This window comes from Odocoileus virginianus, chromosome 10, assembly GCF_023699985.2.
Source record: "Odocoileus virginianus isolate 20LAN1187 ecotype Illinois chromosome 10, Ovbor_1.2, whole genome shotgun sequence".
Taxonomy (NCBI): domain Eukaryota; kingdom Metazoa; phylum Chordata; class Mammalia; order Artiodactyla; family Cervidae; genus Odocoileus; species Odocoileus virginianus.
In genome coordinates this window covers 46,882,765-46,899,798 of record NC_069683.1, presented here as the reverse complement: position 1 = coordinate 46,899,798, position 17,034 = coordinate 46,882,765, and the positions used below count along the sequence as shown (strand labels likewise).

The window sequence follows — 17,034 nt, the reverse complement described above, 5'->3', positions numbered from 1 at the left end:
ATGAGAAACGCTGGGCTGGAAGAAGCCCAAGCTGGAATCAAGATTGCTGGGAGAAATATCAATAACCTCAAATATGCACCACCCTTATGGCAGAAAGTGAAGAGGAACTAAAAAGCCTCTTGATGAAAGTGAAAGAGGAGAGTGAAAAAGTTGGCTTAAAGCTTAACATTCAGAAAACTAAGATCATGGCATCTGGTCCCATCACTTCATGGGAAATAGATGGGGAGACAGTGGAAACAATGTCAGACTTTATTTTTGGGGGCTCCAAAATCACTGCAGATAGTGACTGCAGCCATGAAATTAAAAGACGCTTGCTCCTTGGAAGGAAAGTTATGACCAACCTCGATAGCATATTAAAAAGCAGAGATACTACTTTGCCAACAATGGTCTGTCTGGTCAGGGCTATGGTTTTTCCAGTGGTCATGTATGGATGTGAGAGTTGGACTGTGAAGAAAGCTGAGTGCCGAAAAATTGATGCTTTTGAACTTGGTGTTGGAGAAGACTCTTGAGAGTCCCTTGGACAGCAAGGAGATCCAACCAGTCCATCCTAAAGGAGATAAGTCCTGGGTGTTCATTGGAAGGACTGATGCTGAAGCTGAAACTCCAATACTTTGGCCACCTCATGAGATGAGTTGACTCATTGGAAAAGACCCTGATGCTGGGAGGGATTGGGGGCAGGAGGAGAAGGGGACGCCAAAGGATGAGATGGCTGGATGGCATCACCGACTCAATGGGCATGAATTTGAGTAAACTCCAGGAGTTGGTGATGGACAGGGAGGCCTGATGTGCTGCCATTCAACTTCAAAGAGTTGGACACGACAGATCGACTGAACTGAACCAGCCTAGAATCCCATGGATAGAGGAGCCTGGCAGGCTATAGTACATGGGGTCGCAAGAGTCGGACACGACTTAGCAACTAAACTACCACCACCAGCCTGAGGTCAATCTCCCTGTGTGTTCTTTTTTTTTTCCCCAAGGTTTACTTGTTTATTTATTTTATTTTTGGCTGCACTGCGTCTTGTTGCCACGAACAGGTTTTCTCCAGTTGTGTCGAGCTGAGACTCCTCTTCCTTGTGTGCGCAGGCTTCTCGTTTTGGTGGTTTCTCTTGTTGCAGAGCATGGGCTCTAGGGCTCAGGGACTCAGTAGTTCTAGTGCGCAGGCTTAGTTGCCCCTCAGATGTGGGATCTTCCTGGACCAGGGATCAAACCTGGGCCCTCAGCAGTGAAAGTGCCAAGTCCTAACCACTGGATCACCAGGGAATTGTAGCCGGTGTCACACCGAGAAATGTGCCAGCAGAAGTGATAACTGACGGGAATAAATTCCCAAAGGAGAAGTGTTACTCTTTAACTGGAGCTACTGAGATGCACTGTATGCCTCCTTGATGTTTCTTCATCTTCTTTAGTTCTTAGTAATTTTCTTAGTTCTATGGCCTCCTCATATGATGGAACCATATATGATGATGGGCCTTCAAAACAGTTTCAAACAGTTAGGTGTCAGGGTGCTTTTGATACAGTCTGTGGTTATGGATGTTACTTATGAGCTGATCCATCAGTAAAACCTTTGTAGTTGAAGAAATTTGTTTTTTTTTTAGAAATTTGGTATTTTTAAACCCAAAAGAGTAAACATTTTGGAGACAGAAGGGTGCTAAGTTACCTACCACCTAATTCAGTGCTCTGAAGTGCTGAGGAATCTCACAAGAAAAGAAAGGAGCTATGAGCAGGCACCCAAAACCTTATTCACTGAAGGCCAGATGTGCCCAAGCTTGTTTATTAGTTTTCAAAATAACTTTGGAATCACCACATAAAATCGGGAGATGGGAAAACTCAGGTGAGTGATTTCTGCTGTAAGGTAAATCAGGAGGAATTGAGGGAAGGAGATAAAATCTACGCATTTTAGTTGGGAGTAGGGAGGAAAATGCACTGGCCTCTATCTATCAGTTGCAAGTTAGATCAGATATCACTGGTATTCCTAGGAACTGTGTCACATCTAATCACCGCAGATGATTTAGGTCTCCATTACTTAAACTCTATCCGATTTCTAACGCTGGAGTGGTGCCTAGAACAACACTGAGGCATGGAGATAGACATTGCCATCCTTTGGAAGAATTTTGAAATGTGTTGAATATTTCTCCATGAACCTAACACTGATACAAGAGGAAGAATGCACTATTTCAAGATTTAAGCCAGTTTTTAAATTCCAGAATATGAATTACATAGTCATTTATCCTTCACCGACATTTTAAAGGATTTTGAAAGGAAGGCTGAGATTGGGCACCAGCCTATCTGCCTTAGATACTTCTTGGGAGCAGAGTCATGTCTTACTCCTCTTTGCATCAGAAACAGATAGTGTATAAATGGTTCTTGAATGAATGGAAAAGTAAAAGAAATAGTGCTTTGTTTGCAAAGTTGTCCTAGTAGTACATAATTCCTTGAATATAGAACTTAATGTATTTTTCTAAAATGTCTTCATCATTACATTTTGTATGTAAACATTATTGTCTGTAATACTTATTTTGGGTTCACTTAGTTTCCCTTGTGGAAAACATTCTTTATCGCTTCATCACAAATATAAGAGCCATTAAAGGATTAAAATACTACCATTAGCATAAAGTAAAAATCCTCAAATGTTAGGATATTTATGGGTAATGTAGAATTTGCTATTAAAAGATACTTTTGGAAGTTCTCAAATAACCCCTAGAGATAAGGGTGGGGGTAATAAATTCTACACGTTTATTATTTTAGAATTAACTTTCACTTAGGAAATGACATTAGCTTCATTGGATTCCTAATCTCTGGAAGCTAAATATGATTTAAGGGCTTAGCTTGGCAAGCATATTTTTCTATCTTTGGTAGTAAGGAAAGGATACCATTTTGATGATCTCCAAGGACATCATTATCCAGAAGGAATAGGTTTGTTGCCTCTTGCCTATACTTTGTCTTGGAATGCTGTGCTCGTCAGAGAAAGCCAGAGTGAGAAGTGTAGCTGGCTCTTTGGGCCCAGTTTCCAGAAATACTTGGTCCTGTGTAGGACGGTGTCTCCTGTTTCCTCTTTTCAGAGCTGACTAGGCTTACTTGGCCGTAGTGCCAAGTGAAAGAAAGAGTGTCAGTCACTCAGATGTGTACAACTCTGCGGGCCCCCACCCCCACCCCCATGGACTGTCACCCTACAGGCTTCCCTGACCATGGAATTCTCCGGGCAAAATTACTGACGTCAGTTGCCATTCCCTTCTCTAGGGGATCTTCCCGACCCAGGGATTGAACCCTGGTCTCCTGCATTGCAGGCAGATTCTTTATCATCTGAGCCACCATGGATTTAATTGCAGCTCCTCTTTGTTATCTTTTTGTAGACGTTTGGACTTGGTCTTTTGATTTCTAGGCAAGTCTGAGGAAAGCCAGCACTGTTACCTTGTTTACTGCATCTTCCAGGAACTGATGAATTTAAAGGGGGTTATGGGAGAGACAGGAGAGGCAGAAAGAACTTCATTTGTAGCACCTTTTTGCAGGATATTTTTCTCCCAGTGCTTTCTCAGCTTGGGGGGCTTTTATATGGAATTGGAAGTTCACAGTTAGTGGACCAGAGTCTTTAACATAACAATGATGGCTTTTGTTTTTGACTAAACTGTCTGGATTGTTTAAACAATGGGTGCTTATTTTTTAAGTGTGCTTCAAGAAGTCAACCTGTCAATATATTTCAAGTGAAAAGAAAGTTTTGGATGGAAGTAAAGTCAGTCTTTTCTTATTCCAACTACAAGGCCACAGAGAAAGAGTTAACGCTTTCTGTCATTTTGGAAAGTACTTGGAAACTTTAAACATTGGCAGTTAGTTTAATTACTGCTTGACAGCTCTGTAGTACTCTGTTTTGGAGTAGATTGAATTACAGTTGTACAGTTACATATTGTGAAAGTTTAAAATATGGAACATAGCAATGTGAATCTCATGTTTCTTTTAAAGATTAATCATGTTTCGTTATTTCTGCTTTGGTTACTTTACCTGTTGGTTAGTGTGTGTATAGTTGCTAGACCTCTCTTGTTGCAACACTCTCAGAGCATAGAACTTATGCATTTAGCAATGTAGTCCCCTGGTAAGTGTTAGGAAATCCCCAGATGTCTTTGTGAAATGCATAGGTTGCCAGGTTGTTCCATAAAGAAAGTGTCTGAAAAGAATGAATTAAATCAGAAATTTTAAGGATTTGAAAATGGGCTTCATGTTACTTTAATAGTAGCGGAAAAAATTTATTGAATTTTGTAGTGTAGATAATTTATTGGATTCCTCTAAATCTAGTTTTAGACTGTAGGCATTATGGTACAAAGTTCTTTGTAACTAACTGTATGATCTTGGGTAAGTCATCTGGCCTTTCAGAGCTTCAATTTCTAAAATCGCATCAATAATAATAACTGCAGTGTGGATGCCACATTTTAGTTTTCTGGGTGATTTTACATAAATTACATAACTTCCATAAATTATTTCATTTATTCCTTGTAACACTGCAATAAATAAAGAAATCGAGACCTCAGACTAACCCTTCCTTCTCTACAGTGGTGTCGTGTATCCACAAACAAGAGTTGAACTGGTCCCCTCTAAAACTGGGGGGGCTTTAACTCTTCAAATTTAATTTGGGGACTATCAGTATCAGTTGGAGGTACAAGAAAATCTGTCTTTAATTCCTTAATTTGTTCTTTTATGTGGATTTTGTTTCTGGCATCTGAAATTCTCTTTCTTGTCTCTTTCTAGAAAGAACTCTTAGTCTCTGAATTGGTGAATGTCTATTAATCAGGTTGTTTAAATGGACCGTGTTTCTTGAGAATTTGTTCAAAATTGGTTAAATCCTTAGTTTTTTTTTTTTTAAAGCAGGTTAAAAGTTAGAGGGAAAGAAAAGTTTCTGCCTTTTGCCTTTTCTAATACAACTGAAATTAAAGGCTTTCTTCAATTATCCTTGGATGCATTTCACCCTTTATGTGGCCAATTCACCATCCTTTCACAAATGCTGCTGCCCACCATTAAGTCTCTTATCACAGGGCATTTAAAAATGATGCCATAAAATGCATGTTGAGAATCTTTGGATCTCAAATGTATAGAAATCACATCTAAATGTCAATTCCTGAGTTAAGGAACTGACGATTTTGGCAATTTCAGTCTCTTAATATTTAGTAGACGAGATTATGATACTGTAGGTTATTCCTTATGTGTCTGTAAACTTTACTTGTTGAAAATATTTTTTATTGGGGCTGTGTATTTCTGCCATTGTACTGATTTGCTTAGTTGAGTTAAAGTCATTCTTTAATTGTTTTGGGCTGTATCTATAGGTTGAAATTTAGGACTGTCCCCTGTGTACACCAAAGGTGACTTATCAATGTTCAGTTACTACACAGCTCCTGTTTGTCTGTATTGAAGCCATATGGCTGTGTAATGGTTAGCACTCTGGACTCTGAAGCCATATGGCTGGGTTTATTTATTTCAGTATTAAGTTATTTTATAATAATATCCATAGGAATGATGATGATTGATATATAGAGGCTAAATTTTCCAAATTCATTTGTGTCTCCTCTGGGCATTTCTTTGGGATATGTTCAGATTTATGGGTTGGTTTTTTTTCCTGATTTTAAAATAATTTTCCTTTGTTGTAGGATGAGCAGTTCTTAGGTTTTGGCTCAGATGAAGAAGTCAGAGTACGAAGTCCCACGAGGTCTCCTTCAGGTATGACCCGTTAAACACATGAGTTAAACACATGACGCCTTTAAGTTTTGTTTGTTAAGAGACTGTGACTTCCCCTTGCCTTCTTTGCATGTAAAAGGTGGTCTTAGGTTTCTTTTGGAGAAATCCTTCCCTTTCCCTCACACTAAGTAGGAAATGGCTTATGAACTAGCCCTCTTTATGGGGCTCCTCTCTGTTAGATCACTTTTGGTTTATCCTTAATTATGCTTCTCTATGGGAACCACCTGTGGCATGGGGCTAGATTTCCCTCGAATGCTTATAAAATTTGGTAGGCAAATTGAAGGTTACTTGCTAATGATAGCATCCTCAGATTTATGCATTTTGAATGTATAGTACCAATAATTTGACCGTTGTGTTTTTTTTTTTGTTTTTTTTTGACCGTTGTTTTAAACAGATGAAATTTGGTCTACTTTTGTCAAAGAACTAAAAACAAAATATTGGCACTCTATGAAACTGTTTTACCTGATCCTTGAAAAACTATGTGAAAGGAAATAAAAATGACATGGGTGTTTCCATTTATTAACAATATTTGCCATTGTTCTCTCCAAGAAAATATCTAGAATGTGTTGAAATTCTAGACTTGACAGCAGTTTCCTGTGAGATGATCCTCAGTGGAAATAACATCTAATGGCTTGCAGAATTCTGTTCTGTATAAGAGGGAGATAGATCTTATGATAAATAAAAATTTCCCATTTGTGCTGCCATTCTGTCTTCTTGTATGGTTGTCTTTGATTTTATGTAGATAAACAGGCTAGTTAAATATGATGTTAGCTGTGCTTTTGGTTCTTGTCGTTGATGTTTGTGATTGTTTGTCATCATTTGCATTTCATTCAAGAGTCATCATGTACTATAGAGTAATCTAACTCAAGCACAGTACGTTAACAGTTTTTCCTTTCCCAAGTGGTGATAGTATTTCTGTTCTAGCTGGAAGAGCTTAACCAGTAGTATTCCTGTACCTGTGCCATTTAGAGAGCAGCAATGTCTCTTTTAGGATGTGATAAAATCTTTTTTTTTAAAGATGTGATAAAATCTTAAAACTTCATATCAGAATGAAGGTGATTTTAGAGATTGTCTAGTCTAATCCTTCACTTATAGATAACAAAATGAGGCCAGGAAAAGACACGCTGAGTAGTTAGTTCTAACTGATTTGTGAGTTCTTTGAATATATTGTGGGTTATGGAAGTTAGCAGCAGAGCTGGACTTTTCTCTGTTGTGCTTTTTTCTACTTGTCCACCAAAAGTTTCTTGTAAAAGATGGATCGAAGAGGTTTTCAGAATTAATAAAGGCCTATGAGTGGCCACATTCAGATTTACCAAGATTATAAGGAATCTTGTGATGTACATCTGGGTAGGGTTTAATTTGTTGATTCACAGCCCTTGATGGCTTCCTCTTGTTTTTTTCCCTTGGCTGTCAGTGTATCTCAAATATTGTCTTTTTTTTTTTAAATTTAAAAAGCCCATTTATATGTACTTTATTATTTTAAAGGAATGAAGCATAGTTTTCCTGCTGTCCCATAGTCCATTTTGTTGTGATTAGCACATACTGAGAACAGATACATGAATCCTTAATCTGTTAAGAGGAGTCTCAAGTTAATTGGTGAGGAAAGCATATATATTTAGAAAGCTCAACAATCAGAGCTTTGTTGACTTCTGTTCTGTTAGGAAGCCGGTTCCAAAGTCTAAAATGTTCATCACAATGGCATAAATCTCTTCTGGTACCTGTTAGGGGAAGTTTTAATCTCAGAAGAATGTTGAGTCATATAAAACATGAAAAGTCATGAGAGAAGTGATGTGACAGGCGAGGCAACTCTTATTTATACATTTAGAAAGTACAGACAATACAGAGAATTTTAGGGAGTTCCCTGGTGGCCTAGTGGTTAGGATTCTGGGCTTTCACTCCTGGGACCAGGGTTCAATTCCTGGTCAGGGAACTGAGATCCTGCAAGCCTTGGAGCAACACCTCCTCCCACCCAAAAGAAAAGAATTTTAGAAAACTGTGGTTTTCTGAAGCCTCTTGATACCATAGCAAATTGAGTTGATTAAAAGTTGGCAGATTCTTTTTATTTAGAATAGAAGAAATCTGATTTAAATAGTCAGTTTGCTCTTGACATCAATTATGGTTAAATCTTTTTTGTAATTTAAGACTGGTTCAAGAACCTATAGATAAGGGAGTAGATTAATGGATATCTCATGCCATTTGACTGATTAGCTCACCTGCCACTGAGTTCAGTGATCTTTTTCTGATGTCTCATGAATGAATATTTTTCTTTTCAGTGAAACTTTCTTAACTTACTTTGGCAAAGCAGATTGAAAATATAGGAAGCTGAGCAGCCTGTAGAAGTTGGTGTATTATTGTAGCCTATGGAAGTTGGTATATTATTGATTGGAGAGAACCTGTTTCATATTTATTAAAGCCAAAATTCTGAGTTGAAAAAAATGGGATGACTTACTATAAATGTGTTCTCAAATGTTACTCTTGATGACTAGAATGTGGAAAAGGTCGTACAGATTTTTTTAAAACAGATTTTTTTTTTTAAGTTCAGAAAAAAAGCCTTGTTCACCTAAAGATGTAGGAAAATTAGTTTTGTATATATTAACTGCTCAGTTGAAAACCTCTTTGATTATCTTAGTTTTTCTATCAAAAAAGGAGTTAAGGGTTCTTTTAGGTAGAATGTTATTTACTTGATTTCTTTGAGGCAGGTTTTTGGTGAAAAGAAACTAAGCACAATAAAGATGTTTTATTGACTGATTAAACCCAGATAGAGTTCAGTACAGAATAACTTTTGCTAAATTATCTTCAGTTTAGTTAAGACCTAAACTGCAAAGCTAAATATATGCTCTTCATTGTTTAATTTCTACACACAGTTAAAACTAGTCCTCGAAAACCTCGCGGGAGACCTAGAAGTGGCTCTGACCGAAATTCAGCTCTCCTCTCAGACCCATCTGTGTTCTCCCCTCTAAGTAAATCAGAGACCAAATCTGGAGATAAGATCAAGAAGAGAGATTCTAAAAGTATAGAAAAGAAGAGAGGAAGACCTCCCACCTTCCCTGGAGTAAAACTCAAAATAACACATGGAAAGGACATTTCCGAGTTACCAAAGGGAAACAAAGAAGATAGCCTGAAGAAAATGAAACGCACGCCTTCCGCTACATTTCAGCAAGCCACAAAGATTAAAAAATTAAGAGCAGGTAAACTCTCTCCTCTCAAGTCAAAGTTTAAGACAGGGAAGCTTCAAATAGGAAGGAAGGGGGTACAAATTGTACGCCGGCGAGGACGGCCTCCATCAACAGAAAGGATAAAGACCCCTTCAGGTCTCCTCATTAACTCTGAACTGGAAAAGCCCCAGAAGGTCCGGAAAGACAAGGAAGGAACACCTCCACTCACAAAAGATGATAAGACAGTAGTCAGACAAAGCCCTCGAAGGATTAAGCCGGTTAGGATTATTCCTTCTTCTAAAAGGACAGATGCAACAATTGCTAAGCAGCTCTTGCAGAGGGCAAAAAAGGGGGCTCAAAAGAAAATCGAGAAAGAAGCAGCTCAGCTGCAAGGAAGAAAGGTGAAGACACAGGTCAAAAACATCCGACAGTTCATCATGCCTGTTGTCAGTGCCATCTCCTCTCGGATCATCAAAACCCCTCGGCGGTTCATAGAGGATGAAGATTATGACCCTCCAATTAAAATTGCCCGACTGGAGTCTACACCGAACAGTAGATTCAGTGCCACGTCCTGTGGATCTTCTGAAAAATCAAGTGCAGCATCTCAGCACTCCTCTCAAATGTCTTCAGACTCCTCCCGATCCAGTAGCCCCAGTGTCGATACCTCCACAGATTCTCAGGCCTCTGAGGAGATTCAGGTCCTTCCTGAAGAGCGGAGCGATACCCCTGAAGTCCATACACCACTGCCTATTTCCCAGTCCCCAGAAAATGACAGTAGTGACCGGAGAAGCAGAAGGTATTCGGTGTCGGAGAGAAGTTTCGGATCCAGAACCACAAAAAAATTATCCACTCTGCAAAGTGCCCCCCAGCAGCAGACCTCTTCCTCGCCTCCTCCACCCCTGCTGACACCGCCACCCCCACTGCAGCCAGCCTCCAGTATCTCTGACCACACACCTTGGCTCATGCCTCCAACCATCCCCTTAGCATCACCATTTTTGCCTACTTCCGCTGCTCCCATGCAAGGGAAGCGAAAATCTATTTTGCGGGAACCAACATTTAGGTGGACCTCTCTAAAGCACTCTAGGTCAGAGCCACAGTACTTTTCCTCAGCAAAGTATGCCAAAGAAGGTCTTATTCGCAAACCAATCTTTGATAATTTCCGCCCCCCTCCACTAACTCCTGAGGATGTCGGCTTCGCGTCCGGGTTTTCTACGTCTGGTCCTGCTTCTTCAGCCCGATTGTTTTCACCTCTCCATTCTGGAACAAGGTTCGATATGCACAAAAGGAGCCCACTTCTGAGAGCTCCGAGGTTTACTCCGAGTGAGGCTCACTCTAGGATATTTGAGTCTGTAACCTTGCCTAGTAATCGAACTTCTGCTGGAACATCTTCTTCAGGAGTATCTAACAGGAAAAGAAAAAGAAAGGTGTTTAGCCCTATTCGATCTGAACCAAGATCTCCTTCTCACTCTATGAGGACAAGAAGTGGAAGGCTTAGCACTTCTGAGCTGTCACCTCTCACCCCACCGTCTTCTGTCTCCTCCTCGTTAAGCATTTCTGTTGGTCCTCTTGCCACTAGTGCCTTAAACCCAACTTTTACTTTTCCTTCTCATTCCCTGACTCAGTCTGGGGAATCTGCAGAGAAAAACCAGAGACCAAGGAAGCAGACTAGTGCTCCGGCAGAGCCATTTTCATCCAGTAGTCCCACTCCTCTCTTCCCTTGGTTCACCCCAGGCTCCCAGACTGAACGAGGGAGAAATAAAGACAAGGCCCCCGAGGAGCTGTCCAAAGAGCGAGATGCTGACAAGAGCGTGGAGAAGGACAAGAGTAGAGAGAGAGACCGGGAGAGAGAAAAGGAGAATAAGCGGGAGTCCAAGAAAGAGAAAAGGAAAAAGGGATCAGAAATTCAGAGTAGCTCGGCTTTGTATCCTGTGGGTAGAGTTTCCAAAGAGAAGGCTGTTGGTGACGATGTGGCCGCTTCATCTTCTGCCAAAAAAGCAACCGGGCGGAAGAAGTCTTCATCACTCGATTCTGGGACTGATATTGCTTCTGTGACTCTTGGGGATACGACAGCTGTCAAAACCAAAATACTTATAAAGAAAGGGAGAGGAAATCTGGAAAAAAGCAACTTGGACCTCGGCCCAACTGCCCCATCCCTGGAGAAGGAGAAAACCCTCTGCCTTTCCACTCCTTCATCTAGCACTGTTAAACATTCCACTTCCTCCATAGGCTCCATGTTGGCTCAGGCAGACAAGCTTCCAATGACTGACAAGAGGGTTGCCAGCCTCCTAAAAAAGGCCAAAGCCCAGCTCTGCAAGATTGAGAAGAGTAAGAGTCTTAAACAAACTGACCAGCCCAAAGCACAGGTACTCTTTTCCATCTTGCCCGTTAAAATCAACAGTTTCTCGAGCCCCTTCTAGGAGCAGGTTTGAGGCCATTTCAGTTAATATCCAGTTATGGGAATCAGGAAAAGGTGGTGGCATCTGCAGTGGTCCTTTAAGAACAGATAGGATTTTGATAGGTAGAAAATGATAGAGGAGAACTTTAAAAGAGGAGAAACAGCATAGATACAGAAAAGTATAAAATATATGGCACAAGCAGGGAATAGCTGGACTGCTTCATGAAGGCAAGTGATGAACTAAGACCCAAAGGTACGTGGGGCCATATTACATCGAATGCCAAGTTGTTTGTACTTAATGGGTTTGGTGTGATGGAATCTCACTTAATTTTGAAGGTACATTTTTGCAGTCTAATTGTTTTACTGTTGTTTGCTATAGAAAACGGGGGGGGGGGGGGAATATCTCTTCCCCTGAGTAGTGAGTGACTAGAACAGGTCACTAGATAACAGGTGTTTGCAGAATTCATATGAGAAGCACTTAGCCTCAAGTTGTGGTACAGAAAAGCTGTACAGTTCAGTTAGTTAAGATGATGACAAACAGATCTTTGTAAAGAGCAGCACTGTTTAATTTTTTTACAAAGTGAGCTAGACACTGGCCTTTTATGAGAAAACCTGCCAATCTTTAGATTGTTTATTAAAATTGTCATGTAGTAGTTGCATGTTTATATTAACATATCAAGGTTAAAATGACCACCAATTAGACTTTAATGTAATTCAGCATAGTGGCACATTTACAGTTAGTAATTCTGCCATTTGGGAGGTCTAGAAGGAATATGATGAGACTTGTGACACCATTTTGGATATTTTTAGTTAATCTCCTAGTGATAGGAGCTGTAGCTCTCTAAAATGTTAGACATTTCTCTTTGGAGCTGTGGCCTTTTATGCCTCCATTTGTAAGTTATTTCCCCTTACTTCTCTGCTGATCAGAGAAACAGTCTGTTGTTAGATAAGCCGTATTTAAATGAGACTGAACTCCTTGATAATACAGACTGGCAGCTTGAATTTTTTTGAGGGGAATTTTAAAGAAGTAGTATAATTGGGAATAGAAGCTTAGTTGATTTCTGGTTTTTTTATTAGAATCCTTTTCTGCCAAATTTAGAAGTAAATGATTTCTGTATATTGATGTGGCATATCAGCTGGGGATAACTAGAGTTGTATGTGTTGACTCTAGACTATAAGTTAATCAACTATACCTTGGCTTCATTCAGTTTTATTTTCACCACAGATGGTTGTCATTGTTTGTTCTGGGCTTGCCTCCTACTCAGGGTCAAGAAAGCGACTCCTCGGAGACGTCTGTGCGAGGACCCCGGATTAAACATGTTTGCAGAAGAGCTGCTGTTGCCCTTGGCCGAAAACGAGCTGTGTTTCCTGATGACATGCCCACCCTGAGTGCCTTACCATGGGAAGAACGAGAAAAGATTTTGTCTTCCATGGGAAATGATGGTAGGTTGGGGATGACCTTGGGTTTGTGTGCTGATCATCCTGCGGGTTCGCAGTGGGCTCTGCCCAGCATTGTATGTTAGGATGGGCCCCCCAGGAACCAGATGTCAGTGGGAGGATTGACCAGGTAAGGATCTTATTAGAAGAAGTGCCTGATATATGGGAAGGGAGTTAGGAAGGCCTGGGGGAGCTGTCCGCCTGCTCTGTAGGTCTGACCATAGTAAAGGAGAGCGGGCAGGAAGGCCGGGCAGAATCTTCCTGGAGGCCATGCAGTATGAGACAGCTTGGCAAGGCTGTTGGGGAGCCCTTGGGCAAACACAGACTGTCAGGGGAGTCTCATGTCTCCTCGGAGCAGGGCCTGCCTTAGTGTCGCTGCCATGCTTGTCACAGACCAAGAGCAGCCCCTGTGATGAGTGTGGCCTCTGTACCCCTGAATTTCAGAGTGCCGCAGCTGGGGCCCATGGTCAGTTAGGCTCTCTGTGGTTGGAGGTCCTGAGACATATTCTCATGGTTACCATACTGTACCTAAACTCTGGGTGACTGCTCAAATGAAATTTAGAGGTTAGAGTCTTCAGAAGCCTTCAGTTCATATTCTTGACTTTTGGTCACACTGTATTTTGTTTTCAGTATTTGGATTTCTGCTGTTGTCAAGCTGCAAGTTGTAGGCATTTTGAAACTTTAAAGTACTTACTTAAAACAGGCTCTGAGTTCTGCATTTGACTATTATAGTGAATTTCATTTCTGGTGTTCCAGTTAAAAGGTTTCAATGTGTATACTGACATCAGTAGGTTGTGAGAATCTCCCCTCTGCTCATGGGAAGGCACCAGATAGTCCCTCAGAGCTGATGATGCATTTCTTTAACAGACAAGTCATCGATCGCTGGCTCAGAAGATGCTGAACCTCTTGCTCCACCCATCAAACCAATTAAGCCTGTCACCAGAAACAAGGCGCCTCAGGAACCTCCGGTGAAGAAGGGACGGCGGTCCAGGCGGTGTGGGCAGTGTCCCGGCTGCCAGGTGCCTGAGGACTGTGGTGTTTGCACTAACTGCTTGGACAAGCCCAAGTTCGGTGGCCGCAACATAAAGAAGCAGTGCTGCAAGTGAGTGCGCGTCCCCCCGAGGGGTGGCCTTGGCCGCTGTCCTGGCCTGTCAGAGGAAAACACATCCCAACACCCAGTGTGCTTGTGCTGGGTCTCTTTGAGTTGCACAGTGAGTTGCACAGTTGGACTTTGTGCTAGGTTTGGGTCGCGCTTAAATAAGAAAACCTTGGGGGCAGTGCTGGGAACCTTCTGTATCTGCTCAGGTCAGTCAGGTAGCCCTTAGCCACATGGCTGGTTAGCACCTGAAACGTGTTTGGTGTGACTGAGGAACAACACTTAAAATTTTCATTTAATTTTAAACTTAGCCACATGTGCCTAGAGCTACCATTTATCCATGCAGTTCTGAAGGGTTACTACTTAAATGCTGACAAATTTAGGCATAGTATTTGTTAGGTCAGCTGAAATTACCTTTATGGCATTCAGGAAATATTGGTGACATAGGTCTCTCTGCTCTCTAACTCTCAGAATGTTTTCATGCCTGTGGAAGCCTCTCCCACTCTGCACACAGCTTGCAGAAGCTTAGTTCGCTGACCAGGAGCAGAACCCAGGCCATGGCAGTGAGAATGGAAGTCCTAAACACTGGACTGCCAGGGAATTTTCTGGAAGTTTTGATTACTCTACCTTTTCCCTCTTTTTTTAGTCAGTTTGTAAATGCACTTTCTACTCTCAAGGATAATTTGTTTAAAATGGATCCAGAGGGTTGCATAAACAGAAATTTTGGTGTCTGAATATCTCATCAGGTGCCTGGCACCGGGAATAGATATTATCCGTAAATATTTGCTGAATGAATGAATAACATATAAATGATTTATATAAAATATACTTGGGGAAAATGCTGCATTATTTACTTAAGGTGAGACAGTTTCTAGGACAAACTAGGTAGTTCTGGGCTTTGGTTTAGTCTGGCCCTAAGCAGGAATCTTGTCTTGGTCCCACTAGTGGAAAGAAGTGAGACAATTCACAGATCAACAAAAAAGGTACACGATAGCAAGATAAACTTGCACTAAAATAGGCGTTTCAGTGGATTCAGTTCAATTTTAGACTTCAAATTGAGTTTAATCAAGTTGAGGACTGAAATATATATATCCAAGCCCTAAGACAGACCCTGTAGCATTATAGTGGTAGACAAAGGACTTGTTGGGTAGTTTCAGTCCATTTTATATTCAGATTACTATGAATATTTATCTCATAAGAAAGCAGAACTCGGAGAAGGAAATGGCAACCCACTCCAGCATTCTTGCCTGGAAAATCCCATGGACGGAGGAGCCTGGTAGGCTACAGTCCACGGGGTTGCAGAGTTGGACACAACTGAGTGACTTCATGAAAAGAACAAATAAAATACAGTAATAGAAATTTAAAAAAAAAGAAAGAAAGCAGAACTAATTTGACTACAAGAAATAATGACTGATCGTTTTGTGTGGTGTTAGTCAGTACTGGGAAGCAAGGCATTTGAGTCCCATTTCAAAAATAAATCGATAATTTCTCTTTTAAATCCTCGAGGAAGGTGAAATTGCTGATCAAAAGATTCAGAGACTTGGATTTAGTCTAAATAATGAGCAGTCTTTTTTTCAATTCCCAAAATGACCCTGAATAAAGTTTCACTGATTCTTGCCCTCAAATTGACACTTGTTTCAGTTGCTTCTCCTCAATGAAGTTTGCTTATGGTATTCCTTGTTATTCTAGGATGCGAAAATGTCAGAATCTACAATGGATGCCTTCCAAAGCCTACCTTCAGAAGCAAGCAAAAGGTAGTGTTATAAAGAGATCTTTTCCAAAATGCTTCCTGCTTTAATGTCATTGGTACACACTACTAGGTAGTGTAAAGATTTTTTTCAAGAGCTGCTCTTTCCCAGGATGGTTGTTGAAGCTGGGTGATAGGTACATGAATGTTCATTTTACTATTCCTTGGAATATGTTTGAAAATTTCCATAATAAAAATTTTTTTAAGAAGTCATATAAAATTATATTGTTTCTTTTTTCTTTTTTCTTTTTTTACATTATGTTTCATTTCCTTAAAATGATAAAAGTATACCGATTTGAGTTGCCAACTTGGCAAGTTGAGCCTTTCAGGGTCAATGTTAGCTGTAGGAAACTCAGACTAAGGTTGTTACATTCCTATATTTATATTTTATTTATTTATTTATATCTTCATTATTTATTTAACTAATGCTGAGCCTTCATTGTGGCACTTGAGCTAGAGAATTCTAGAGCCTGTGTCATGAGGACTTCCCTAGTTGCAGCGTGTGGGCTTAGTTGTGGTATGTGGAATCTTAGGGATCAAACCCAGGCCCCCTGCCAGGGAAGTCCTTTTACTTATATTTTTAATAGAATTTTCTCGCGTTAAAAAATCTTGCTTTCTGCACCCCTTCTCCAGCTGTGAAAAAGAAAGAGAAGAAATCTAAGACCAGTGAAAAGAAGGAGAGCAAAGAGAGCAGCGTTGTGAAGAACTCGGTGGACTCTAGTCAGAAATCTACCCCATCGGCAAGAGAGGATCCTGCCCCTAAGAAAAGCAACAGTGACCCTCCTCCCCGCAAACCCGTGGAGGACAAGAGTGAGGAAGGGAACACCGCCACCCCAGGACCTGAGGCCAAGCATGTGGCCACGCCCACTTCCAGGAAGTCCAGCAAGCAGGTCTCCCAGCCAGCACCAGCCATCCCCCCACAACCCCCCAGCGCAGCACCACCAAGAAAAGAAGTTCCCAAGACCACTCCCAGTGAGCCCAAGAAAAAGCCACCTCCACCTCCAGAGTCAGGTGAGTGAGGACGGCAGATGGAGCAGCCAGCACAGGGCCCTGGAGTCGCAAACAGCATCTGGAAACCTGGAATGTTTGTTTTTAAGTCTTTGGTACAGGAAGATTATTAGCTCTTTCTAACTGTTATATAATAATAAAGAATAGAAGTGAAAACCAGTTAAGTCGGAGATACTGTGTTAATTTCCTATTTAAAGCCTAGAGTTTAAATAGCTTTTTGTTTTTTTCTGATGCCCTCTTCCTCACAGGGCCATCAGTCCCAGAGTCATCACTGCTGTTTAGCATTAGCTGAGTGTTGAGTGGCATCTGACTGCAATTTATTCTGAATTCTTTAGGTCCAGAGCAAAGCAAGCAGAAAAAAGTGGCTCCTCGCCCAAGTATTCCTGTAAAACAAAAGCCAAAAGAAAAGGTGAGGAGAGATTTGTTTTCTCTGCTGTTTTCTCAAGCATGGGTTCTGTTCTGTAGGAAGGTGGTCCAGTCCTGA

At 41.0% G+C, this 17,034-nt stretch overlaps 1 protein-coding gene across 5 annotated transcripts in view; it reads left to right on the top strand.

The window, feature by feature from the left end:
- KMT2A (lysine methyltransferase 2A) overlaps positions 1 to 17,034 on the top strand; it is an 80,342-nt gene that overhangs the window by 22,787 nt on the left and 40,521 nt on the right. For all 5 annotated transcript variants that reach the window (XM_070473511.1, XM_020886686.2, XM_070473509.1 and 2 more), the window contains 7 exons: positions 5,625 to 5,694; positions 8,577 to 11,230; positions 12,528 to 12,705; positions 13,567 to 13,801; positions 15,485 to 15,549; positions 16,176 to 16,553; positions 16,886 to 16,959. In XM_070473511.1, the coding sequence (XP_070329612.1) occupies positions 5,625 to 5,694; positions 8,577 to 11,230; positions 12,528 to 12,705; positions 13,567 to 13,801; positions 15,485 to 15,549; positions 16,176 to 16,553; positions 16,886 to 16,959 (3,654 nt within the window). The remainder of the gene's footprint in view (positions 1 to 5,624; positions 5,695 to 8,576; positions 11,231 to 12,527; positions 12,706 to 13,566; positions 13,802 to 15,484; positions 15,550 to 16,175; positions 16,554 to 16,885; positions 16,960 to 17,034) is intronic.